This window comes from Eleutherodactylus coqui, chromosome 11 (assembly GCF_035609145.1).
Source record: "Eleutherodactylus coqui strain aEleCoq1 chromosome 11, aEleCoq1.hap1, whole genome shotgun sequence".
Taxonomy (NCBI): Eukaryota; Metazoa; Chordata; class Amphibia; order Anura; family Eleutherodactylidae; genus Eleutherodactylus; species Eleutherodactylus coqui.
The window spans coordinates 64,804,338-64,832,316 of NC_089847.1; the positions used below are offsets into that span (position 1 = coordinate 64,804,338).

Genomic DNA, 27,979 nt, shown 5'->3' on the forward strand with positions numbered 1-27,979 from the left:
CCTGTCAAACGGCAGTATGACGTAATGCTATAGCATTACGTCATACTGCAGGAGCGATCAAAGCCTCGCTGGTTGTAGTCCCCCAGGTGGACTTTAAAGTAAAGTTTAAAAAAAATCAATAAAGTTTTCTTTTAATTGTAAAAAAAAAAATAAAAGTTTGGTATCGTCGCGTCCGTAAAAGTCCGATCTATCAAAGTAGTGCATTATTTTTCCCGCACGGTGAACGTCGTCTGAAAAAAAAAATAGAGTGCCAGAAATGCACTTTTTTAGTCACCCGGTCTGCCAGAAAAAGCGCAATAAAAAGCGATTAAAAAGTTGTATATATGGGGCGTGGCCAAGCAGCCGACCTGACCGGCCGCATGTAAGAGGGGCTCCTGCTTAAACTGACCAAACAGTAATCCTATAGTAATCCTGAGGACTCCCAACCCCGACAGAACACCACCGGAGGAGAGGGGGAAGAGATTGGACCCCGAGACACTTACCCCTGGCGAGCGAGGAGCAGCGAAACCGGAGCTAGAGGCGAGCCTGTGAAGCGGGGAGCGCCGGCGTTGCGGAGCGTGTGTCACCAGCCGACCGGCGGGCTCTGGACCTGGCGCTGCACACAGCGGAGGGTGAGGAGCGGAGTGCCTAGACCACCGGCGGGACTGCGAAACGCTGTGGCACCTACCCGACACCGCAGTAAGAAGATCCTGAGGGTGAGCGCGGGAAGCTGCGGCCGCCATCTTGTGGGGAAGACTCCTGATCGGCGAGCGACTCCTCGAGCCTGTCGCCCCCCCCCCCCCCCCGCCGATACAGAGAGGAGAAAGATCGAGCGCTGGGTGAGGTGTCTGTGGCGCCGGCAGCCATAGCGACGCCGGCGACAGACTTGCAGCGCCGCGGCTGACACGGCCGCCATCCTGAGGACGGGGCAGACGGGCCTAACAGCGGAAGGCCGCATAGGGAGACCGCATAGCGGGAGGCGAGAGGCTAGGGCGACCGGCGGCGCCGCGGGGCACCGAGACATCCGTAAAGTATCCCCCGACAGCAGGGATCCGGAGGGGGAACACGTGGTGCCGCAGCTACCGCCGCCATCTTGCGGGGCAGACTCAGCCGGCAATAACCCGGGCCCGACGAGCCTCTACCAATATAAAGAGGGGAGCGGGCGCCGGGCGAAACAGCCGGAGTGCCGGCAGCCACAGCAGTACAAACAACAGCTCTACACTACCGCGGCTGACATAACCAGTACCTGGTGGGCTGGGCCGGCGAACCTGGCGGCGAGGGGCCAGGAGAAAAGACCACACAGAGGTCCCCTACCTGAAGGAGACAAGCAACGCCAGCAGCAATAACCAGTTAAGTGTACTAGGGGGGAAGGGGAGAAAAGGAGCAGCAGTTATTGTACCTTATATAAACAAGCCCCTAGAGAGTGGGACCCCCCCTCCCCCACAATACCCAGAGAAAAGGCCAAAGAAACAGCCCCAGTGCACCCCCCAAACCAAGGGCGTAAGGCCTGCAAGAGACCACTATTGCTGATAACAGAGAATAAAGCAGACGTCACGTGCGTAAGCCCTGCACTGAGTATACTGGTGAATCCAGCACTATAAAATACAAGCAGCAACCGAATACGCCGCTAAACACCTCTGACAGAGCAGCATGGGGCCTACCAGGCAGAACGCTGCAGCAGATAAATTAAAGGCATTTGCCAGAAACGAAAATCGCAGAGATGCAAGCTCCGACTCCGCGCAGCCGGCTCCGGGGGGCTCACCCCCTCCGACAAAGAATACTAATCCAAACCCAACAGAAGGGACAGTTCAAACCCTACAACAACTGTCCGACCAGCTACTGACAGCAATCCAGACATCCACGACTACTCACCAGTAAAATTGACGAAGTTAAAATGGATGTCAGTCTCCTTAGACAAGACCTTCAAAATTTGAGAGAAAGAGTCACAGCTACGGAAGATAGAATATCTACGCTGGACGACACTGTGCCCCCAATGTCAGCCGCAATAAGAGATCTTACGCAGAAGGCCGACTACTGGAGACAGAAAGCGGACGACCTCGAAAATCGTTCACGACGCAATAATTTGCGCATAGTCGGCCTGCCAGAAAGAACCGAGGGACAGAGACCGGAAGAATTCTTAGAGAAATGGCTCCGCGAACTTCTCCCCAATGCAGAACTGTCGCAGGTCTTTGTCATCGAACGGGCGCACCGCGTGCCAATGAAGCCACCCATACCCGGTGCCCCGCCCAGACCGCTGCTGGCAAAGCTACTCAATTCCCGTGACAGGGATAACATCCTGCAAGCTGCCAGAAAGGGAGGACCCCCTACGCCATGATAACGCCACAGTCTCCATCTTTCCGGACTTCTCGGCGGACCTCCAGAAGCAAAGGGCCTCGTTCTTCAATATTAAAAGGCAACTTAGAGATCTGCAGCTCCCGTATTCTATGATGTACCCAGCGCGGCTACGAGTGATTGACGGAGACCGCACCCGATTCTTCTCTTCACCATCCGAGGCAGAAGAATGGTTGACCACCAGACGACGGCCAGAGAGACTGTAATGTACACTACCGTTCAAAAGTTTGGGGTCACATTGAAATGTCCTTATTTTTGAAGGAAAAGCACTGTACTTTTCAATGAAGATAACTTTAAACTAGTCCTAACTTTAAACAAATGCACTCTATACATTGCTAATGTAGTAAATGACTATTCTAGCTGCAAATGCCTGTTTTTTTGTGCAAAATCTACAAAGGTGAATAGAGGCCCATTTCCAGCAACTATCACTCCAGTGTTCTAATGGTACAATGTGTTTGCTCATTGGCTCAGAAGGCTAATTGATGATTAGAAAACCCTTGTGCAATCATGTTCACACATCTGAAAACAGTCTAGCTCGTTACAGAAGCTACAAAACTGACCTTCCTGTGAGCAGATTGAGTTTCTGGAGCATCACATTTGTGGGGTCAATTGAACACTCAAAATGGCCAGAAAAAGAGAACTTTCATCTGAAACTCGACAGTCTATTCTTGTTCTTAGAAATGAAGGCTATTCCATGCGAGAAATTGCTAAGAAATTGAAGATTTCCTACAACGGTGTGTACTACTCCCTTCAGAGGACAGCACAAACAGGCTCTAACCAGAGTAGAAAAAGAAGTGGGAGGCCGCGTTGCACAACTAAGCAAGTAGATAAGCACATTAGAGTCTCTAGTTTGAGAAACAGACGCCTCACAGGTACCCAACTGGCATCTTCATTAAATAGTACCCGCAAAACACCAGTGTCAACATCTACAGTGAAGAGGCGGCTGCGGGGTTTTGGGCTTCAGGGCAGAGTGGCAAAGAAAAAGCCATATCTGAGACTGGCCAATAAAAGAAAAAGATTAAGATGGGCAAAAGAACACAGACATTGGACAGAGGAAGACTGGAAAAAAGTGTTGTGGACGGATGAATCCAAGTTTGAGGTGTTTGGATCACAAAGAAGAATGTTTGTGAGACGCAGAACAAATGAAAAGATGCTGGAAGAATGCCTGACGCCATCTGTTAAGCATGGTGGAGGTAATGTGATGGTCTGGGGTTGCTTTGGTGCTGGTAAGGTGGGAGATTTGTACAGGGTAAAAGGGATTCTGAATAAGGAAGGCTATCACTCCATTTTGCAACGCCATGCCATACCCAGTGGACAGCGCTTGATTGGAACCAATTTCATCCTACAACAGGACAATGACCCTAAACACACCTCCAAATTGTGCAAGAACTATTTACAGCAGAAGCAGGCAGCTGGTATTCTATCGGTAATGGAGTGGCCAGCGCAGTCACCAGATCTGAACCCCATTGAGCTGTTGTGGGAGCAGCTTGACCGTATGGTACGCCAGAAGTGCCCATCCAACCAATCCAACTTGTGGGAGATGCTTCTAGAAGCGTGGGGTGCAATTTCACAAGCTTACCTCAACAAATTAGCAGCTAGAATGTCAAAGGTGTGCAATGCTGTAATTGCTGCAAAAGGAGGATTCTTTGACGAAAGCAAAGTTTGATGTAAAAACAATGTTATTTCAAATACAAATCATTATTTCTAACCTTGTCAATGTCTTGACTCTATTTTCTATTCATTTCACAACGCATGGTGGTGAATAAGTGTGACTTTTCATGGAAAACACAAAATTGTTTGGGTGACCCCAAATTTTTGAACGGTAGTGTATATCAAAACCTAACCATTATTTTTTGCCCCCCTTTAGATGACGGGACTTTCATACCACATACAAAGGGCCCAACAGGGCCGCCTAATTGTGCTGCGGGCTGCTGGCCTGGGGGGGGGAAGCACCCCCTCCCCCCAGGGTGCCCCTGGCGATGACTGCCCCGTGTTCGCCTCTCCCACACCTGGACAGATTCGGGGGGAGTGCTCGGGGGGCGGGAGACGGGAGCCCGACCCGACTGGCCTCTGTGATCTCGGTGGCGGGATGGCTGGATTTATGGCGAATATTTCACCCCCACCAACAGGAGTTTTCTTGCCATGCAGCCCATAATCATGCACTGAGCCGCATAGATTATATATTTGGATCCCCCTTGTTGTTTACAAAAATAGAGTCCATAGAATTTCTCCCAAGAGGGGTCTCAGACCACTCACCGCTCTGCATGGTCCTCAAAAAACCAGGCCCCCCTGCAATTAGGAATCAGCGGATACACCCGTTCTGGCTTTCACTGCTTGGCCCAAATGACCGAATAATAGACCAAATTCAGATATACTACGAGGCGCATGAGGAGAGCCGGGATAGGACGCTGGTGTGGGAAGCCTTTAAGCCATACCTTAGAGGATGCTTTAAGTCCTCAATCACTTTCATTAAAAGAACCGCAGCTAAAGAGGAGGAACAGTTAGCGCAACAATGCCAACAATTAGAAAAAGAATTCATAGCCCGTCCCTCAAATTATAAAAGAGATAAATGGCTACAGGTAGGTAGAGAGTATCTGATGCATCTGAAAGAGAAGGCTCAGAGGAGACTATTCTTCACCCGCCAGTCCTTTTTCGAGCTAGGTAATCAGTCCAGTAAACTGTTAGCATATATGGCCCGACAAGAGACTACTTCCCCGGCTATACTAAGGGTCAAATCAACCGAGGGCACAGTACTCACAGACCCCCAAGATATACTAGAAAGGTTTCAACAATTCTACCAAGATCTATACCAGTCCCAGATTAACTATACCCCAGCAGAGCTAGAGCTACCTAACCAACATAACATTCCCAGTAATACAAGAAGCACATAGATCCCTACTAGATGGCCCTATCACAATGGAAGAAATACAGGAGGCAATGGAGGGCATGGCAAAAAATAAGACCCCGGGTACAGATGGCATACCAGTGGAAGTTTACCTTCAGTACAGAGAGGAAATAACACCACAACTACTCTCACTATATGAGGATATATTTGAGAAAGGACGTCTTCCAGAGTCGATGTTAGAGGCTAATATAGTCCTCATACTAAAACCTAAAAAGAACCCGGAGGAGTGTGGGTCGTACAGACCTATCTCCCTCTTAAATACAGACTATAAAATCCTCGCCAAGGTATTGGCTTTCAGGCTGAACCAAGCAATTAAGGATATTCTACACCCGGACCAATCCGGATTTATTCCGGGAATGTCTGCGTCCGATAATATCAGAAGAACGCAGGTAATTACGCAGGTGGGACGGAGGTGGAGAAAAGGATGGGCCCTGGCCTCATTGGATGCCGCCAAGGCATTTGACTCAGTGGAGTGGCCATATTTGATGGAAGTTCTGCGGACGTTTGGGTTCGGGGAGCCGTTCATCAGGTGGGTCTCCATCTTATATACTGCACCGACGGCGAGAGTAGTGGCAAACGGCTTGGTCTCCACCTCCCTCCCACTTCACAGGGGAACCCGACAGGGTTGCCCACTTTCCCCCCTTCTATTCGCGATCGCTATAGAACCCCTAGCACTAAAAATTCGACAACACACACTATACAGGGGGATCCAGATCGGCCCCAGAGAGGACAAGATAGGATTGCATGCGGACGATATAATACTCTACATGTCGGAACCCCAAAACACCCTGCCCCTGGCCGTCTCCCAGATAGACGAATTCGGGAATTTCTCAGGCCTACGTATCAACTGGCAGAAGTCTACTCTTATGCCGCTGAGAGAGGAGGACTGGAGGGTGGGAGAGGTATACCATAACCTGCAAATTGTCCCCCAATTTAAATACCTGGGAGTCTACATTACCAGGGACCACACTCAAAGCTTTAATCTAAACATTGCACCCCTAATAACAACCCTGCAATTAAAATTAAAAGCTTGGAGCTCCCTGCCACTATCTGTGGCAGGGAGAATAAATCTTATTAAAATGATAATTCTCCCCAAATACCTATACCGGCTAGAACATGCAGAAATAACTGTACCACAAAAATTCTTTAAAACCACCAACTCATTAATAACATCGTTCGTGTGGGGAAAGGCTAGAGCCAATCTCCGTATGGAAACTCTACAGAGGCCTAAAGAGCTAGCGGGAATGGCGCTGCCGGACTTCAAAATATACTACCTGGCAGGGCAGGTCCGATATATACGTCACTGGCTGTCGGGCGCCCCTCTCCCGAACTCCGAGCACCACTTGATGTACTTCCTTTCGGAAGCATCCCTTTGGATCATCTTGGAAAAACCAGGGCTGTTGACGAAACCAATGCTACCCATTCACAGACTCGCGGTAAGTGTCTGGAGGGCATGTAGAAAACTGACGGGGCAAGAGGACACCCCCCTGGAAACCCCCTTATGGAATAATAGAGCGCTGCCGCACTTATTGAACCTTCCAGACAGACAATTTTGGCTAAACCTAGGAATCACCACACTGGAACACCTATACATTGACGGGACACTAGTCTCCTTTGAGCAATTGCAGCAGATATACCGGGTACCTAGAACAGGATTTTTTAGATATCTGCAACTCAGACATGCATTGACAGCGCAATTCCCAGAACCCAGAAGACCCTTCTCCACATACCCATTAATAGGCATACTGCGCACACAGGGCCCTAGGGGCCTAATCTCAAAGTTATATACACACTTGTTATACTCTAAGATCCCTTGTACACAAATGGTGGTAATGGAGAAATGGAGGGAACTTATCCCAACACTGACTGATGAGGACTGGGAGACCGCAATGGCCACCTACACCAGGGTCTCGCCAGTCGCGAACAATAAACTGACCCAGTTATATATCTTACATCAATGTTATCTAACACCAACTAGACTCCATAAAATGAACAGATCAGTGTCCAGTCAGTGCCACCGATGCCGCGCTACAAGCGCAAACTTCAATCATCTAATATGGGGATGTCCAAGGGTATACACGTATTGGGAAGAGGTCACAGAGTTCCTGACCCAACTGATGGGAATACCAGTACCGCTGGATCCAGCAATGTGTCTGCTAGGGATCATAGATGAGGAGCAATGGCAGCATTATGATAAAATATTCCTCACTAAAGCATTATTTTATGCCCGCAAAGTCATAGCGCTGAGATGGATGGACAGGCGCCCTCCGACAGCTACAAAATGGCAGAGTATTATCAATACCATCCTACCATACGAGAAAATAGTTTACAAAAACAGGAAACACCCTGAAAAGTTCGACAAGGTGTGGGGGATTTGGTGCGGGACAACAAACACAAACTTCACGCAAGAAATGTTCCAAAATGTATTAAGACAGAATACACCCAGACTTGGCAGGTAAAATGAGCAATAAAGCTATGAATATTACAGATGTATATACTGAGATAGGCTGAGTAATCGTAGAAGAAATGTAACACACTTGGGTACTGAACACTGTTACCAAAGAATTTTCTGATGTATGTAAAGTCTAATTACTTGTTAGTGTATGTAAATGCACACTGTTTGAGAAACTGCTTATTCATGTAATGTAAAATACATGCTGTTCAATAAAACGAGTTTAAAAAAGTTGTATATATTCCAAATTGATACTATCGGAAACTACAGGACATCCCGCAAAAAATGAGCCCTTGCTCAACTACGTTGACGGGAAAAGTAAAAAAGTTATTGCGCGCACAAAATGACCGCAGAAAATAATTGAAAAAAAATTAAATGTCTTTGAAAAAAAAAAGTAGTATAGTAAAAAAAAAACTATACAAGTTTGGTATCATAGCAATCGTACTGAGCCATAGAATAAAGTTATCATGTTGCTTTTGTTTTAGTTTGTGCGCCGTAAAAACAAGACGCACTGAAAGATGGCGGAATGTCTTTTTTTTTTTTCATTTTACTCCACTTATAATTTTTTAAAAGTTTTTCAGTACATTATATGGTACTTTAAATAGCACCATTAAAAACTATAACTTGTCCCGCAAAAAACAAGCCCTCATACAGCGACATCGATGAATAAATAAAGGAGTTATGATTTTTTTTAAAGGGGGGAGGAAAAACGAAAATGGGGGGAAAAAAAAAAGGCCGTGTCATGAAGGGGTTAAAAGAGCATCATTCAGTCTTTCACATTTGCTGTATTGGCAAATGTGAAAGACTAAACTAAACAAGATTTGTTTTAAAGTGAACGAGCCAATGATGATTTTTAGGCTGCATAAAATGAACTTCAAACTATTCTTGTTTGTCATTCAGTTGTCGGCTCATGTGAAAACCAAATGGTTATCCTCACTTTTGCTGATTTTGAACAATCTTTTTGAACAATAGTCATTCTGTCTAAAAACATCCTTATTGTGAACTCTACAGGATTACATCTGCATCTATGAAATCTCTCTGGGTGGCTTTTACACCCCTCCACTCTCCACCCTGTTTGTTCTTCTTTATGCCTCTCCATGTATAGAGTGCTACTGAAGATATCATTTCTGCTCTATGAGACTAGCAGTACAGCGATATAATAGTCAAGTCCATACAATGATTAGTTGCAGAGTTTAAAAATAAAACAAAGAAAAAGCAGTTTTGACTCGCACTGCCCATCCCTGCTATTTGTGTGTGAAGAATCTCCAGTGTATTACTGAGATGTAGCCTCACTTGGTGTTCCTGCCTCCTGCTTGTAAGAGCTGACAGGTAGAAACCTACAATATCACAAGCAAGACAGACAGACAGGCAGACAGGCTGGCTGAAGCTGAATTCTATAGGAATACACAAACTCTGCAGGGTGAGGGCTAAAATTCTATATCAGAAGAATCCAAACTTGAGCAAACTGTACTATGAGGCTAGATAAGACACATATATACAGGTAAAGAACAGGCAAAAACCACAAGACCAAGAAACACTGACTGAACTAGAAAAAGCCACAAGAATAAGACTACACTGACAAGAAACAAGATACTCTAAGCAAACAAGGAATACTAGGGTTTTGCCCCAGATCCGCACGCTGATTTAGCCCTGTCACTTGGCAAAATCAACATGCAGAAACTGCCTAGTTTCCAAGCAGATTGCAATCGAGAAGCAACAGGTCACCTCTTCACATGGAAACGCAATGGAATTCCGCACTCAGATTTTGCCCATCAATGGGGCTAAATCCACATGCAGATCCGTGGCAGAATAGCTACGGACGTTTGCTGTGGTTTTAGAGTTGAAATTCTGAGTTAGATAGTCATGTGAGCATAGGATGTTAGTGTTGGGCTATTAGGCCCTGTCTCTGGTATAGCATTAACTATGTGGTGCCAGCATCATACATTTATAACAGATGGCGCCAAGTGGTTAAATGGGAATTTAGGGGCAATGTATTGACTATATGCCATATGTCAAAGCCTTCTGACAAAGGTATGCTTCCTCTGATGAAAGCCACAAATGTGATGTGAACTTTTACCTTATGCATGAAACAAATAAAGAGCTGCTTAACCCCTTGAGTGGCACGCCCGAAAATTTCCGGGAGGAGCTCCACTGCTCATAGCAATACAGCCCGGAAGATTTCCGGGCTATGTATCACTATGGGAGCTGCAGAGCACAATGCCACAAGCTGTGACAGTGTGCTCTGCCTGCACAGACCCACAGAGAACAAAGCAAGGGCTTTGAAAAACCAGCAGAAGATATTGCCGATATGCTGGCAAGCTCCTGCACTGGTTTGTTTACAGGTTGCCATAGAGACCATCGGCTTGTCAGAAGCAAGCTGATGGTCTCTGTGGCAGGGAGAGCTTGGTGCTTGGCTGTGAGAGGACAGCTAGGTACCAGCTCTTACAGCAGAGATCAGAGAAAACCTCCGATCTCTGCTGTGTTAACCCCTTACATGCTGCAGTCTATGTGACTGCAGCATGTAAAGGGCTGTCACTGCAGCATGTAAAGGGCTGTCACCATCAGACCCCCGGAATGTGATCAGGGGTCCTGATGGGTCCCTGTGGAAGTCCCCTAAAGGGACAAAAAAAAAAAGGAAAAAAATTATAAAAACACTTGTCTCCCTTTACTTTGTAAAAAAATCAAAAATATAATCACACATGTGGTATCCATGCGTCGTAATGACCCAGAGAAGGAAGTTAATACATTATTTAACCCCTTAATGACATGGCCCCTTTTTTTCTTTTTTCCCCATTTCTTTTTTTCCTCCCCCCTGTTTAAAAAATCACAACTTGTCCCACAAAAAGCAAGCCCTTATATGGCCATGTCAATGGAAAAATGAAAAAGTTATGGCTCTTGAGACGCAACTGCAAAATTAGTTGAAATTCAATGATTATACCATTTTTAAAAACCTGCCCTGGTGGGCACGACAGGGTGGTAGGAAACCCGCCACTCAAGGGGTTAATGGTGAATCTTGACCTGCTACAGGAAGGCCTGAATAATACCAAATAATAGTTGTCCTACTAACTGCTCAAGATGTCATGTTGTTCACTATAATTTTTGTTTAACCCCTTAGTGACCAACCTACTTTGCACCTTAAGGTGGTTTTGGCTGAGCACTGTGATTGGTCACAGTGCTCAGCCAATATCAGAGGCAGCTCTCATCTATTGAATGGGTGAGATTTTAAATCCCCGGCTGCTGAATACGTCTTAGAGCAGTGTAATTCAGGGGTGGCGGCAGACCATTGCTTTCAATGGAGCCGCCGGCAGCAGCTATGTACGCACAAAAACACGCTTGTGTGAAACCACCCTTAGTGACATAACTAATTCTGGCCTTAACTTTTTTATTTTTGTATCAAGGTAGCTGCATGAGACCTTGTATTTTGCGAGACAAGTTCTAGTTTTTATAGGAACCAATTTTGGGTACATATAATATTGAATAACATTTTATTAATTTTTTGCTTGGGGCAATGGAAAAAACAATAAAACAATTTCACAACAGGTTTTTTTTGTGTGATTTTTATATTTCTGGTATTCACAGTGTGGTATAAATATTATGTTATATTTTATTTAATGAGTCATTACAATTATGACCACACCAAATTTATAGAGGTATTATTATTATTACTATTATTACCACTTTTGTGCTATATAAGCACTTTTTTACAAAATACTTTTTGTGTGGTGCCACATTCTAGGATCAGAGCGTTTTTGTTTTTCAGTCGCCAGAGCTGTATCAGGCCTCTTTTTATGGAACACCTTGTATCTGTTATTGTTATTATTTTGAAGTATATACAATTTTTTTTTAATTCTTTTTTTCTTCCTTTTTAGAGAAAGCAAGATGATGAGAAAATGGCTATTTGTGATTTTTTTTTTTTTAATGCTTGACAAATAATTGTGGGGATAACAATCATGTTTATTGTTTTATTTTGTGTTCTCTTCATTTCTTCTATATTATAAGCCTTGTGTAAGGTTTAAAAAAAATTCTTTTTTTTGTAAAAACATTAAGATGCCATCATCAGCGATGATTGCAGCATCTGTGTGGTTAAATGGTGTAGAGGAGTGATTAGATGAGCATGTCTTCACCATTCCACGCCTTTTTTGGGAACAACCCCATATGTGACAATAAGAGAGCAAATATGCTTTCTAATTGATGTCACCCCTTGCTTGGGACAGAGAGATATACATAGAATCGCAGATCTTCTCTGTTGCCGCTTGTTTCCCCAAGACAACACACTAAAAAATGATATCTGTAAATACAAAAGTATGTTGGTGGCCCTTACAGAACTAGAGCTACATCCATTAAAATTAGAATGAGCTCTGTTTGTCCTAGGCCTCATTCACAAAAGCGTTTTTACATAGCTATTTAGCGGCGGTAAAACTTCGGCCGAAAATCGCGACTAATGTGAAGCATTGGTTTCCAATGTATTCATTCACGTGAGCGATTTTTGTCAACTGAAAAAAGTGCGCCATCAAAGCGAGAAACAGTTGCCGATTTTTCTCGCTACGTGAAAAGATAGGTTTGCCCTATCTTTTGCTGAAAAATGCTGGAAGCTCCCATAGACTCCTATAGGAGCTGAAAAAAAGGGAAGGCGAGGGAGTTTACCTGCGTCTGGCGCTTGGAAAAGAAGACAGCTGCCGCTATTTAAGCTATTAGAAGTCATTCCGAGGATTTCTACCAATCAACAGAATTCCACACTGCAGCGTATTTTTCACCCAATATACCCATGTGAATGGACGACAAAAAGTTAGTTAAGCTCGGAACTCGTTCGCCGCTTTTCTTAATGCGATTTGTACAGCGTGTGCAGGCAGCTGAAAAACGCATACGCTGTGTGAATGAGGTTTTCAGTTGTGATATCGTTTTACTGCAAAACAAACAGAAGTCATCCAAATCTGCTTTTATTTACTTCTCGTATATCTCTCTGTTTCTTGTTATGACTTAAAAGTATTTTATTACATCACTTGATTTTGTGGTCTAATTCATACAGGTCAGTCTACCCAGTGTTCCGGCTCTCCTGGATGTAAATGGACAATATGATATTGAATATCGGATTACTGTTGCATGCCGCAATGGTAATGTATACATTCTGCGCAGGTAAGAACATTTATTGAAGTGTATTGAACATTGTGTGTGTTGAGTTTGTGTAGTCTCCTGTCCATGGAAGGATGAACACTGTAAACTTAAAGGAAGATTAAAGCCTTCTGAAATGTTTGCCATTAGTAACAGAGAATTAGGATTGTAGGAGGCATGCTGTTATCACACTGTCATATTAGTGGGCGCACCTGACGGTTTGTGCACATTAGGGTAATGAAGGAAACTTTGTATTTTGAAGCCCTACAGCTAGAAAAAAACCCTGTTTGTGTCCTTTCTTGGTATGACTTGGTTACCTTTTGTTAGCATAACAACAAACACGTAAATGTTTACATTTACAGACTCTGTATAATTACTATATAAGGTTGAAAACATGATTTTTCTTTAGGAGACTTTGTAACCTTTATTTACCATTCCATCCATCCTGACAACACACATGGAGGTTGCCCACCTGATCTCGTTGGGACAGGAAGAGGAGAGTTCAAAAGGCCACCTCCCACCACTATTCTCCAGTGTTCTTCCTGTCCCAACAGGATACAGAGGGAGTTCTTCATGTATACTGGAGAATGGTCGAGGAAAGTGCTCACAGCAGTAGTCTGGTCTGGTACCCGCTGTGGAGGCGGTCTGCGGATCGCTGACCCTCTAGAAATGCTGCGGTGTCCCTGTAGATGGGTCCAGCATCTAGTGGCTGCCGGCGTGGACCAATAACATTGTACCACGTCCCATGTGATGACGTACGACGCACACTCCGGCGGCATCAAGCCCCGCCAGATTCAAAAAAGGCGATGATTTTGAAATTCCTAAAGCTCACCCTGCGGTATACAGCTCTGGTTCACCTCCTAAACGTTATGGACAGCATGGAAGGTGACCGGGAGAACCCACCAACTGTGAGTGGTCCCCTTAGACAGGCAAAAGCAGTTACAGGCTGTATTGTTGGTGTAATGGCTTCTGTATTGCAGGAGGAAGCATCAAAACCAAAGCCTGACCAAAAAAGGATTAAAAGATGCGCATTGTGTACTAGAAAGTTAAACGCAATGCAAAAAAGCTTGTTTTTGCTGATTGTACGGCAAAAATTGTCAGAGAGGAGCAACAATCCTTAGTGGATGGCCTCTGCCAAATAGTGAAGGAGAAGGGTCAAGCTATTAGTGGAACCAGTCTCCGAGCCCCAGCCTGGACCTTCTAGGCCAGCAAAAAGGGCCCAAACTCACACTGATGTATCCTCCACGTCTGAACCAACTGAAGTACATTATTTTGAGAATGAATTAACGAAATTAACAGCACCCATAATTCTGGATGATGATAATAAAAATATTATTTTTCTAATCAAGACCTAGAGGAACTGATATCTGCAGTTCGCCATACCATGGAGCTGGTAGATGTCCAGCAACTTTGATCCGTTCAAGACGAGATGTTTGGGGGTCTTAGGTCTCGGCACAGGAAATGTTTTCCTGTAAATGAGACTTTAAATCAACTTATTACAGAAGAGTGGGAAAAGGCCAAGAAAAGTCTATCTATAGAGAGTTCAAAGATAGATGCTTGCTTGTACCTAAAGAAACAAAATTGTGGAGCGAGGTGCCAAAAGTGGACATCCAGGTGGCGAAGCTAATTAAAAAGACTTTCATGCCTTTTGAGGATGCATCAGAATTAAAAGAACCTATGGACTGGAAAAGGGCAGACACCTAAGCTTCCCTCCGAGCTAGCGTGGCTTATTCGTTTTAAAAAATCCAGCCTAAATCCAGATACTTGCAAAACTTTCCTCAGAGTTCTCTTGGACTTTTCTAAGGGTTATTCATTTTTGCCTCAGTCCAAAAGGAAGGATATTATCTTCTCTATTAGTAAATTTAAGAAGGAGAACTGGGTCTATATAAGGGATAGTATGAAGGTCCTCGGACAAATGACGGCATGTTTGCCAATGATCCCTTGGGCACAATTTCATTCCAAATCTCTCCAGCAAGAAATTTTGTCTACCTGGGATAAAAAGCAGTCTAGATAAAAAGCTTAAATTGCCCACCTGTAAAAAATCTTTAGATTAGTGGTTGTCATCCCGTAACCTTAAAGGTGTCCATTGGTCCCTGTCCCTATCCATCTCAGTCAATATTGATGCTAGTGGGTCAGGTTAAGGAGTACAGATAGTGGATAGGAATCTGCAATGGTCTTGGTCGACCTAGGTCAGCTCTCATTCTTCAAACTATAGGGAACTGGAAGCATTTTGGGAAACTTTAATTCACGCTGAAGATATAATATAAAACACGTAAAAATATTATACGACAATGTGACAGCGGTGTCTTTCATTTGTCATCAGGGCGGTACAAGACACCCTCATCTGCAACAATTATCGAATACAATATAACTGTATATAACTGGGTGGAGGACAAGATAAAATCACTATACGCTATTAATCTAAAAGGCTCCCAGAACATTGTCACAGACTTTCTGAGTCGGCTAGCTCTAGGGGAATGGTCTCTAAATACGGACGTGTTCCATCTTCTGACATCTCGATGGGGATCTCCTCAAATAGACCTCTTTGCGAGAAAGACAAACTCAAAATGCCACAGATTCTTTTCTCTGAACCCTACAGACAATCCTTTGGCACTGGATGCACTGTCCGAGGAATGGATATGGATTTGGCATATGCCCTTCCTCCCCTTCCGTTCATTTCCCGGGCTCTTTAAAAGATCCAGGACTGTTGGGCCAGGGATATTTTCACTGCCGCAGCGTTGCCAAAAAGGCCCTGGTTCTCGTTATTGATCTCTTTGGCACTACATACTCCAATTATGCTGCCCCTCAAGCAGGACCTTCTGTCCAAAGGTCCGGTGTTCTGCCAGGGGATCCGTCAGATGAAGCTGACTGCTTGGCTACTGAGAGGCAGAGATTGAGACCAAGGAGTATCGTCCAAGGTAATAGACACTCTGAAAGAGTCAAAAAAGAGACTACTTTCATTATATACTCTAGGGTATGGAGGAAATTCAGCCACTGGTGCAGATCAGATAGTCCAGATCTGAATAATCCTGACCTTACAAGGATCTTAGAGTTCTTGCAAGAAGGTCTTGATAAGGGATTTAGCCCTAGAACCCTGCAAGTACAGGTGGCAGCTCTTAGTTCCGTTGACGTCCAACTGAGTAAGAACAGATGGATATGGAGGTTTTTACAGGGAGCAGATAGGCTTAAACCATTTGTTAGAAAGTCAGTTCCCGCTTGGGACCTTACTGTGGTATTGTATAGTATCTGTGAACCTCCTTTTGAGTCCTTACTTTCAGTATTGCGCAAAAACCTGTCTATTAAAGTAGCTTTTCTGATGGCCATTACAACTGCTAGAAGGGTTGGTGAGATTCGAGCATTATCTTGTAGGGAACCCTACTTGAAAGTACTGGACGATAGAGTAGTCATGAGACTTAAAGGGGTTGTCCCGCGAAAGCAAGTGGGGTTATACACTTCTGTATGGCCATATTAATGCACTTTGTAATGTACATTGTGCATTAATTATGAGCCATACAGAAGTTATCAGAAATTTTTCACTTACCTGTTCCGTTGCTAGCGTCCTCGTCTCCATGGTGCCGTCTAATTTTCAGCGTCTAATCGCCGGATTAGACGCGCTTGCGCAGTCCGGTCTTCTTCTTTTCTGAATGGGGCTGCTCGTGCCGGAGAGCGGCTCCGTGTAGCTCCGCCCTGTCACGTGCCGATTCCAGCCAATCAGGAGGCTGGAATCGGCAATGGACCACACAGAAGCCCTGCGGTCCACCGAGGGAGAAGATCCCGGCGGCCATCTTCAGCAGGTAAGTAAGAAGTCACCGGAGCGCGGGGATTAAGGTAAGCGCTGTGCGGTTTTTTTTTAAGTCCCTGCATCGGGTTTGTCTTGCGCCGAACGGGGGGGCTGTTGAAAAAAAAAAAACCCGTTTCGGCACGGGACAACCCCTTTAATCCCTCCTTTTTCCCCAAATTGTTGTCCACGTTCCACATGGAGCAAGGAACCATTCTGCCCTCCTTTTATCAGAATTTTAAAAATGATAAAGAACAGCGCCTACATAATCTGGATGTCGGACAAACAGCGACAAAAGATACCATCGCCAGATGGATCAGAACAGCAATTCAGGAAGCGTATAAATCCAGAAATCTATCAGCCTGGAGGGGGTAAGAGCTCATTCTACAAGGGCGCTTTCTTCCTCATAGGCCGAATGCAGTGAAACCTCTACAGAGCAGATTTGTAAGACCGTAACGTGGTCTAGTGTCCACTCCTTTTCTAAGCATTATCGCTTGAATCTGCATTCTGGTAGGGAACTGGCCTTTGGGCAGAAGATCCTTTTAGGCCGTGGTCCTCGCCCTAATGTTACCGTGATAATTTGGTATTGCCTACATGTGTGCTGTCGGGATGGACGAAATGGTAAAACTGGAATTATTCTTACCGTTAATTCCTTTTCCATAAGTTCATCATGACAGCACAGACTTACCCACCCTTGTAGAGTATTGTATATTGTGCATGTAACATAACCGTGTGTGGTTTTCAGCAGCAATAAAAAAAAAAAAAAAAAAGATTGAGTCACGTACCTGTTGTGATAATTTGAAGCCACTGGAGAATGGTGATAGGAGATGGCCTTTTGAACTCTCCTCTTCCCAACGAGATCAAGAGGGCAATCGTCATGTGTGCTGTTATGATGGATTCATGGAAAAGGGATTAATGATAAGAATAATTCCAGTTTTTAAAAAATCCAATAAAATTCTGGGAATTAAATTAAAAAAAAAAATCAGCCTTCTCCAGTGCTAGTATCTCTCTCTCTTTGTTTCGATTTCTTTAGCTTAACATATACATTAGATGTTTAATAGCCCAAATCGCAGAATGTGGTGAGACTGGATGATCATTTTATATGCATAGGGTCCTCCTGACTCCTCTTATGGCAGATAAGGATCAGGCAGTTAGCTTTCAACTTGACCAGTCCTTTTTGTTCTCGGGAAGATAAGTCACTGCCAGAGGAGTCTGGAAGCAGCTTTCTCGAATACGTATAGAATATGTATGTTTGGCTGAGCGCGCATGTGTGTGTGGTGATTTGGAGAGATAACTGCCCGTTATCTATTGTGCATGGGCAGCCCTGTAGTTAGATGCTCTCACAGTGAGTGACTGATGCCATGCAGAAGATTACTGGGAACTTTGACAGCGTTGCAAACAGATAATCAGGGAGAGTTATGGCCCATCTCCCCTTTCTCTGTGGTCCTCATTAGTTTTTATATTCAGTGTACTGACTGATCTGTGACAACCTGGAAAAAGAGAATTTTACATCTCTTCTTTGAGGTAGAATATACCAATTATCTCATAGGTACTTCTGTTAGAACAGCAACAGGCTGTTATGCTGACAGTTATTCCATAAAAATCTCCCCAACTTTAGTGCAAGTCGTTTTAACACAGAGGGCAAAAACCATTGTTATTGAGTTCCTGAACTACAATGTATGGATGTCACAATGAGTCGATGTAAGAAGAGACACAGCACAGTATTAATTTAATTTCTGACTATGGCTTTATGCTGTTCATGTCTTTACAGAGATTCAAAGCGACCTAAATATTGCATTGAACTGAGTACGCAGGTAGTGGGAATGGTCCGTGTCCAAAAGAATATCATAATTGGGACATCCCAGGAGATGCTACTTGGATACTCCCAAAAGGTGAGCGCACCAGAAAGTGCACCCTTAGGGCTTATTCACACAAACACATTTCAGCTGTGTATTACACATACAAAATCTGCGCGTGCAGTACGCAGTGAATAGAACCCATTAATTTCCATGGGTTCATGCACATGAGCGTATTTTGCTGGCACATTTTGTTTGCACAAAAAATACGCAGCATGTTCTATTTTTGCGTGTATTGTGCACAGAAATAGCACATATTAAACTTAATTGCCCATTGAAATCAATGGGAGTATGCTGGCATGTTTTCTCACAAGCGCAACAAATACAGGAAAATATGCGCAAATATGCAGCTCAAATGCATAGGTAAATACGCATACACCTGTGTGAAGCCGGACGATGTCTGTAAAGCGCTGCCATATTCATTTTGTTTTAACGATGTAAGTTTTGATGGACACATAAACAACATTGGGTAATCTGAATTGTGACAGGGAAAGCTGCTTTGGACGGTTACTCTGCCTGCCTCCATTATGACAATGGCATTATTGGAACAGAAGTCACGTAGCATTCAAGCTGTTCTGGTGGGATTAAAGAATCTGGAAGTGCATCTGTACAGAGATAAGAATCTCCTGAGTGTTATATCAACTCCGGTGAGTGTTTGTTCAGTTCCTAATGCCCCATTTAAACGGGACAAGCTGTCGGGCAAACTGGCAAACGATGCCCAACAGTACATCCAAGTGATGATCGCTCCTGTGCTGTTACACAGAAGCGAGTATCGCTGAAAGCGCTGCTGGCATGGAAGCAGAGTGGCCGGGGAGCGTTCTCCACCCGCCCGCCTCCATTCACTTTAAACAGACAGTCGTTCAATGTAAACAACAGTCATTCACTTCTGAACGGCTTATCGTTAAGTTTTCTGCGTACAGAAATTGAACGACTGCACAATTCTCATTCAGTCATTGCATTTATTTACACAGTACTACTAACACTCAAATTCCCGCTGGAGCGTGGGAGTTTGGACAATTCTGAACCATAATCATCAGGTGTAAATGGCCATGAAGTCCCAGTGTTTCACTGTAACATGTCCTATTTGCATAGGAAATTTACCAGAGGAGCATTACATAGCCTCCTAGAGGCCCATTTACACGGAGCGATGATCGCTCAAAAATCGCTAAAAAGCAATCGTTTGAGCGATAATCGTTGTTTCTAAACGTGCGGACATCGTGCACTGCAAGCTGATCGTTAAATTCAGGTCAACCTAAAAATCGTTGTGCGGTCTAATCGGGACCGCACGCTGAGTTCTCCGCTAGTAGTGCTGATAGCATTGTTACCCGTTGGAGAACAAAGGAGCTGAAAGCAGATAAGAGCCCTCAGGCTATTAACTGCTTTCAGCTAAAGGCTTCATTTGCACACTAATAAGCTATTAAGTAGCTGAGTAGCTACTTGATAGTTTATGCAAAATGATCTCTCAAAGCTGTCACTCAAACTGTTGTTTGAGCGATCATCGCTCCGTGTAAATGGGCCTTAAGTCTCCTCACGCCTACTAGGTGGCCTCCACAAGGAGATACTGTACCCCTCCCAATATAACAGAGTTGTTTAGTAAAATTCTGTTTGACTCACAGGACATAGTGACCAGTCTTTGCTTTGGAAGATATGGAAGAGAGGATGATACTCTAATAATGACTACCAGAGGTAGTATATGTCACATTTGCCATAACACTTTTTCTGCTTAGTGAGCTAAATCATCTCAACTCCTTTCTCTTTTTTCCGCAAATTTTTCTATCGTAACCCATAGGAGGAGGTCTTATTATTAAGATATTGAAGAGGACGGCTCACTTTGAAGATAAGGACACATCTCCTGGCCCCCCTACAGGACAAAGCATTAAGCTGAATGTACCCAAGAAAACCAAACTTTATGTCGACCAGACCCTTCGTGAGAGAGAGAATGCAGTGGGTAAGTTGTCCTATGCCCTGTGCAATATTCTATATAGGATATACTCAAAAGTATGCATCATTTAGATTAAAGGGAGCAAAGAGTGTATTAGTCTTGCTACAATTGAACATAGATAGAACACAGTAATGGCTTATTTTCATAAATGTAACTTATCTCCCCAGCGATGCACCGTGTTTTTCAAATGGATCTGTACCGCCTCCGCCTTACTGCTGCCCGAGCATATGTTAAGGCGATGGATGCCAGCCTCACCCCAGTCTCCTCAACAATGCAGGAACCAATTACTTTAAATGGTGCTGTGAGTACATGATATTTTCTGGTCATAATTAGATTTGTCTTGTATATTCATTAAAGGAGTTTTCTGGGCTATTTGTATTGATGACCCATCCTCAGGATAGGTCATCAATATTTGGCTGGCGTCCGTCACTTGGGATGGACCCCGGGTGGTTACCTGTTCAGGCGCCTGCTTTCCGCACCAAAACACAGTGTGCAGAGCAGAATCAAATCACTCTGACCCCATTAAAATCCGTGAGAGCTGTGCCTGCAATTACCAGTGCTGCCTACTACCCAGTGGTCGGACTGCTTCCCCTCCGTACACTGTATTTTGGCACCAATCAACTATTGGTGACCTATCCTGATCTATTAAGGCCGCCTGCAGACGGCCGGGTCGGAACCCGCTGCAAGAATTCTCGCAGTGGGATGCGGACCCGTGCCCCTACAGAAACCTGCGGCTCACCCGCTCCCGGCGTCTCCTCTTCTCTGTAATGTGTCAGCTGCCGCCCAGCCGGCGCATGCACAGAGCGGAGCCAGCCGGTCTCTACTGACATTTCTGTGCGGGCCTCTGTGAGACCCACACAGAAATAGAATATGCCACGATTTGTTTTCCGCGTGTGTTTTCACGCAGACAAATTGCGGCTGTGTGCATAGGATTGTGTGCATGAATGCAATCCTATGGCAGCGGGCACGGGCGGAAATTCTGCAGGAAATCCAACCGCCAAATGTCCGCCCGTGTGCAGGAGGCATAAGTCATCAATGGACATTACCTGGAAAATGCCATTTAAAGGTTCCAGTGTTGATGATAAAAAAGTTTACACAGCCTCCATCCTCTGTTGATCAAGCTACATATCTCATTGTACATTTCACCTTTTTCTACTTGGCCTATTTAAGTAACCTATTGACAGTTGTTCATCTGGAAGACGAGCTAATGGTGTGGAGCACTCAGCAAATATGGCTTGATTCAGTATGTTAAATGAAGAAATGCATGTTATAGCAACGTGTATTCCAATATATATGACCGTCAGATTTTGTCTGCTTCTATAAACACTATTTATTTAGTAATTGTTTCTTCTCTTCAGGTACAAGGAATTGGTCCCCGGTTCAAATTAATACTGAACTTGCAGAACACATCAGTGAACCGACCTTCTATGCAACTGCTAATTAGTTTTCTTTATGATGAACAACTTTACCAGCTCAAACCGGCATTCTTTAAGGTATCTCAATAGTTTGTGTTACTGGTCTCTAATGTGAAGGTTACCCTCTTCATGACTTTTAGGCCTCCTGTCCACGGGCAATTCTTCACTGCGTTTCCTGCTGCGATAATCCGGCCATGGGAAACGCAGTGAACCCTTTCAATAGACTTACTATGGAAAGCGCAGCCCGGCTGCCCATGAGCGGAGAATCGTAGCGATTCTCCGCTCAGAGAATTTTAAATCACAGCATGCTGCGATTTGCCACGATTCTCCGCGGTGAGCCTATCCGTCAGATTTAGGACTAAATTCTGTCTTAGGCCAGAGGAGGAGGGAAGTATATTACCTGCAGTTGTTCTTCTCTGTCGTCCCTATGATCTGCTGGTTCCTGGTTAAATCCAGGAAAGCCACCACAATTTTTTAAATACCTAATTTCGGACTCTTTTACATGAGCGTATATACGATCTGATATACGCTACGATCTGATTCGTTGGATTGGCCGTATTCCCGCGCCGTAAAAGTGCCCGGCGGGGCCAATATAGCGCCAGGCACTCTCTTCCAGATAGTCCTGGAACTATCCTTCGAGCCGGAATACGTCGGCCATTGCATGGGCTCGTATGGGAGCCAATGACAACGACCGGAGAAGGGAGGTTGGAGGGAGTTTTAGCAGTGTGACTCCCCCTCCCCCTTCTCCCCTCCTCCTCTTTTCTCCCCTCCGGCTGTTTACAATGGCCGCCCCATCCCATTGCTGGCTGCAGACAAGGAACTGGAACTTAGCTTCACCCCCATCCCACCCCCTCCCATTGCAAACAGACAGAGGGGAGGAGAGAGGAAGTGAGTGGGGAAGGGAAAGGGGAGACCGCTCCCCACGCCCAACGGCATTGCAGCCTCAGCGTATATGCGCTGGGGCTGTGCTGTCTGAATGGGTGCACAAACTTTGGATTTGTGCACCCGTTCACATGTTTTTACGGTGCCGGTGGGCGCACGTGAGAACGCCTACGGCCTTGGGAAAGAGCCCTTAGGCTGTGCATCGCTTTCTGATTGGCGAGCACTGACCACTTGAGGAACACTGGTTAGAGATTGGGTATTATGCATTGATAGTCTAGCGCTACCAGTGCATTGTGGGGATTAGGTAGTCCGAAGATTGCGTCAACCATTTTAGATGACCAAAAATAGGACCCTGAGCTGGGGGATCAGAAGGCTGGCAGATAAAAAGTGTATGTATAATATACTTCCTTCCAATCCTGGGACAGAAATTATCACGAGTGTGGCTTAGAATCCGAGTTCGCTGTGTTTTTTTATAAGTGGCGACTCCGCACTAATCTCTGCTGATTTTTTTTTTTCTGTTGTAGGTTCCATTGTTGGTTCCTGGCTTGAACTATCCTATTGAGACATTTGTGGACTGCTGCACTAACAAAGGGATCTCTGATATAATTAAGGTAGATGTCACCTGTGTTCGCCAATGTTTGAGTCCTCAATCCTAGCATACCTATCAGTTCATCATTAAATAGTTTTCCTGCACTTACAAAAAATGGACCCCAGGGTAAGTAATGGCACTAAAAAAAAATACTTACCCTCTGGTCAAGTGCTGCTGACTTAGTCCCCTCTGATCTGGTCTCTGCTGAAACAGAAAGAAATTGCATCACGTTTAATATTCGCATGACTACTGCAGCCAATCGCTGACGTCAGTGGAGGTATTGCTTCCTGGACTTGTTTGCAGGGACTGTAGCAGAAGAGACCAGGTCAGCAGCATAGGACCACGTGTGTGTGTGCGTGCGCGTGTGCGTGTCCCCCCCCCCCCCCATTACCTAACCTGGAGACATTTTTTGTAAGCATCGGAATATCTCTTTAAATGTTAAAGCAGGATGACTGCATATAAACTTGATCCTGTGCTCTGAATGCAGCTATCAATGCTAACGTCCGATGTTTCCATTTAAGCTTCCATATCTCCAATAACACCACCAGCCACAATATCAGTATTATTGTATCTTGACGCCACAAGGAAGTCCTGGTGGAGGCAAGATTGACAGGGGAGGTGACACCCCTGTACGTGATTGGCTGCACAGCGACCAGGGCTGCAGGTCCTGGCAGGCCACTAAGCATTCTGTGAAAATTAGAGCGATTAATGTGAAAAGCATACATCGGCCCCCGCTGCAGCCCCAGCTACAAGGCTCTTCCCCAGCAGCGGCACACAAGCCGGCCCCCTCCTTCCTATGCCAGTTTGACATATTGCCTGGCAGAAGGGAGTCCACAGCACAGCAGGAAGAAGACAGTCTGACAGGTGGCCACCGCAGTCTGCAGCACCACAGCAGGGATTGGACAGAGCCGCTGGGCACTCCGGTCACTGGATGGAAGGCAATAGCGCAGGACTACAGCAGCAGTTGCGTCTGCAGAGCCGGCACATGGAAACGAAGTGTGAGCGGGCCAGCAGGCGTGACGGAACAGACAGGCGCCGGCGTGGGCTAAGCAGGCAGCCGGTGCCCAGAACGCAACACACAGCCCGTGGCTGGGACAGAGGGCTTATCCGGCGGGCGGGCGGGACGCATCCCTGAGAAGCTGTGAGAGTCCATGGTGCAGCGTGTGTATTGCTTGTTGGTGGCTGTGCTGGCTTTAGGTGAGGGTTACTTTTCTTCTTAGGCTTACTTTATTAACTGCTCATAATGTAAGCCTTAGTGGAAAACAAACCCTCACCCTAAGCCAGCACGGCTGCCAAAAAGCAATGCACACGCTGCTAGGACCTTCAAGGCTTGACCTGATCGGGAGCTAGGGGTGTGACAGGGGCATTCGCCCTGTCAAACCCCTAGCTTCCAGTGGCGTCAAGATACAATAATACCCACAATATCCCCATAACAGTACCAGGCAGGCAGCCATTTTTCACTTACCTCATCCATGCTCCTGAAAGACTCTGCACCCTGCTAACAGGAGGATACTGTAAGCAGCCAGCTATTGGCAAATGAGGGGGTCAACATTTTTTGGCCCTAAACAATTTCTCTACATTTAGAGAAAAAAATATTAAAAACTAAAAAAAATCAACTATCTGTATTTTTACCATTTTGGCCCATCGCTGCTTCAGTGCCACCACTCTCCTCCTCTCTACTGGGCTTTAATTGCACGACTGTAATAATGATTTACTATTTACTAATAATTACTCAATCGCTGGCCTCAGTGGTCTAGTGCAAGCAAACCCCTATGGCAAAGATCAGAGCAGCTGCAATAGAGCAGCGGGGACTGAACCAGTGAGTCTAGCTTTTTATCTGAGAACAGTTCTTAAAAAGGGAGCTAACAGAGCCTAGTAGGGAAGCCTGTTTCTGCGGTTGGGTTTTGTAGGTGAACCTGTTGCTGCTGGAAAAGCATTTATTCATTTGCTTATTGATTATTTCATATTTTCTCTTTGACAAGGTTTTTGTCCTGAGGGAGGGAAAAAGTGCACCGCTGCTTACAGCACACATCAACATGCCGGTCAGTGAAGGCCTTCTGGCTGGCTGAACAGAAGACCTCTACAGAGCTGTATCCAGCAACGAAACAAAGAAAACTAGAAGGTCTAGGGATTTCGATGTTCAAGAACAAGATTTCTTTTTCTGGACACTTAGAAAACTGCACTTCTCAGGGCTTGTTCACACACCGCGGATTTTCTATGTTAAAAAATCTGTACCAAATAATGTGGATTCTCTGCGGATTTCACTACCGTTGAAGTAAAATCTGCAGCGACTATCTGCAGCATAAACTGCGGATTTAACCCTTTGCTGCCCATTTTGTTCCCTTTTTGTCCTCAGTCTTTCATCCCCACTTATTAAAAAAAAAAACATAATTTTTTTAAATGTTTCCAGCAATATAAATGGCTACATGGAGGCTTGTTTTGTGGGACAAGTGGTGCTTTTCAATGGTACCATTTAACGTACCATATCATATATTGGAAAACTTTCAAAAGTTCTGCCATGTGCAGTTTGGTTTATTGCAGATTTTTCTCTGCAGCATGGGGATGGTCTGCAGCTAATTGCACTGCAGAAAACCTGCAGTACCTCTGACCCAAGTGAACATACTTTTCAGTGTCTTTTCTTGCCATTTCATTACTAGATATAATTCTCCAGACACCAAATTAAAAGTTGTTGAATTTCATTAATAAGTAGTAGTAGAGGTATATTCACACAGGCAAGAATTCCATGGAAGTTGTGTCTGTGTTTGAGGTTAACAGAACTTGCATAGAAAAAGAACGCATTCCTTTGATTTTTTTTTTTCACTCTGATTGTCTGAGTTTGAAAGATCGCTACTTGTCCTTTTCTTATGCGAGCCTCGCCTCAGAATAAGACATGTAATGTACTGTGTCCCACACGTCGGACGGCACACAGACGGTGTGTCCATGTTCAGTGTGATGCAAGTTGCGTCTTCGAGTCTCGCATGAGAATAGCACATGTAATGTACCGTGTCCTGCACATCAGACAGCACATGCAGAGTGTCTGTACTTTGTGATGCAAGTTGTGCCTGAGAATCTCACATACAGCTTGCTCTCAGCCATGTGAATATGAGCTTAGGCATGTATGTTAAATGTTTAATTTTGTATTCAGTTTTGTGTTGATCAAAATTGGAAAAAAATTACATTATGTGAACTTCACTGGCAGAGCACATAGGAGAAAAATAGCATTGATAACTTACAGAAAGTCGGGAATGTATGTAAACCATATTTCTGTATTACTGCATCATTTCTGTAAATGACTCCAACGAATCTCTATGTATTTTTAAAGCCGTAAGGAATAAGAACATGGGGAGGTATTTATGATGGCTTATATGCTAGAATTGTGGTGGTAAAAAGTTTGCAGATTTTGTTGCAAGCCCCACTTGTGACAAAACTTGTGACATTTGTTTTTACACTGCCCTTGCCACTTTCCCGAAAATGTTTTGTGGCTTGTCGGGAGCAGGCGTGACCGCTCCAGGCCAACAGATTAAGGCCTCCTTCCCACGAGCGTGACGGGCTCCGCCGCGTAATATTACGCAGTGAAGCCCGTCACGGCGCCCCCCAGAGCCCCTATACTTACCTGCGGGAGATAGCGTGAAGCCGCTTCCCCGCCCACCGCCGTCGCGTCGTGTGACACGCCCACCGCGTCACGTGACGCGGCCGGCAGTGTCACGTGACGCGCCGGCCGCGTCAAATGACGCGCCGGCCGCGTCAAATGACGCTGCGGCGGTAGGTGGGGAAGCGTTTTTTCACGCTATCTCCCGCTGGTTACAGCGGGAGATAGCGTGAACGGACGGCTTCCATTGACTGCAATGGAAGCCGTCAGCGCGTACAGCCCGTCCTCACCCGCAGCAAATAGAGCATGCTGCGGGTGAGGACGGGAGAAATCGCGGTGCGTAATTCCGCGGTGGAATTACGCATCATGAGCATTGTGCTATTAGGTTCAATAGAACCTAATAGCAGGGGGCCACGCAGTGGATTTTTGCCGCGAATTTACGCTGCGTAAATCCGTTCGTGGGAAGGAGGCCTTATGCCAGGAACTGGCATTGATTTCTGTGTAAGTGCATGGAGGAGCCAAGATGCTGTGCTTCTTCATATATTACTCTCTTCATGCTGCAGTGTAAACTATATTAAGACCGACATTGGAAATACCGGGCTTGGTAAACTTTTTCCCGGGTATCTGGTCAGCAGGAAAAGCTACAACTTGTATTTTAATTCCGCTAAATACCTCCTGTTTCTTTTCTAACCAGTCCAGTGGGCAATCCTATGCAGTGATTATAAAAGATCAACATGGGAAGGAGAAAGCTCAGCGGTGCCAACTGCTATATATTATAATGCAAATTATTAACTATACAGGGACCCATTGACTGTGTGGCACCAGAGGGTTCCACGCTGATATCCAAAGAGATCTTTGTTAAACCAAAGGAAATCGAGGTCAATCACCTAACTCCAAGGATAAACCACCTAATAACTGTTTGAGGTGAGCCACCTCAGAGGGTGACTAGGCAAGTAATAGTGACACAGAGACAAAAGTAAAGTAGTATTTCAGTAAAAAAGCTACGCGCTCACGAAGATAGCAAACAAGTAAAGCGGAATGTATACGATATCCGTCCTGTAAGGGACGGAAAAGGAAATAAAATAGAAAGGCACTTATTCGAAAGGAGGGGGGTGTATGAAACAAGAAGCC

At 45.1% G+C, this 27,979-nt stretch overlaps 1 protein-coding gene across 1 annotated transcript in view; it reads left to right on the forward strand.

The window, feature by feature from the left end:
* The window catches only part of BBS1 (Bardet-Biedl syndrome 1), a 61,886-nt gene extending 34,958 nt beyond the window's left edge, over window positions 1–26,928 (forward strand). Inside the window, exons 9-17 of the mRNA XM_066582279.1 lie at window positions 12,715–12,821; window positions 18,347–18,467; window positions 18,920–19,078; window positions 20,048–20,117; window positions 20,221–20,379; window positions 20,541–20,674; window positions 21,732–21,866; window positions 23,195–23,281; window positions 25,242–26,928. Of these exons, the coding sequence (XP_066438376.1) occupies window positions 12,715–12,821; window positions 18,347–18,467; window positions 18,920–19,078; window positions 20,048–20,117; window positions 20,221–20,379; window positions 20,541–20,674; window positions 21,732–21,866; window positions 23,195–23,281; window positions 25,242–25,328 (1,059 nt within the window). The 3' untranslated portion in view covers window positions 25,329–26,928. The remainder of the gene's footprint in view (window positions 1–12,714; window positions 12,822–18,346; window positions 18,468–18,919; window positions 19,079–20,047; window positions 20,118–20,220; window positions 20,380–20,540; window positions 20,675–21,731; window positions 21,867–23,194; window positions 23,282–25,241) is intronic.
* Window positions 26,929–27,979: the final 1,051 nt, after the last annotated feature.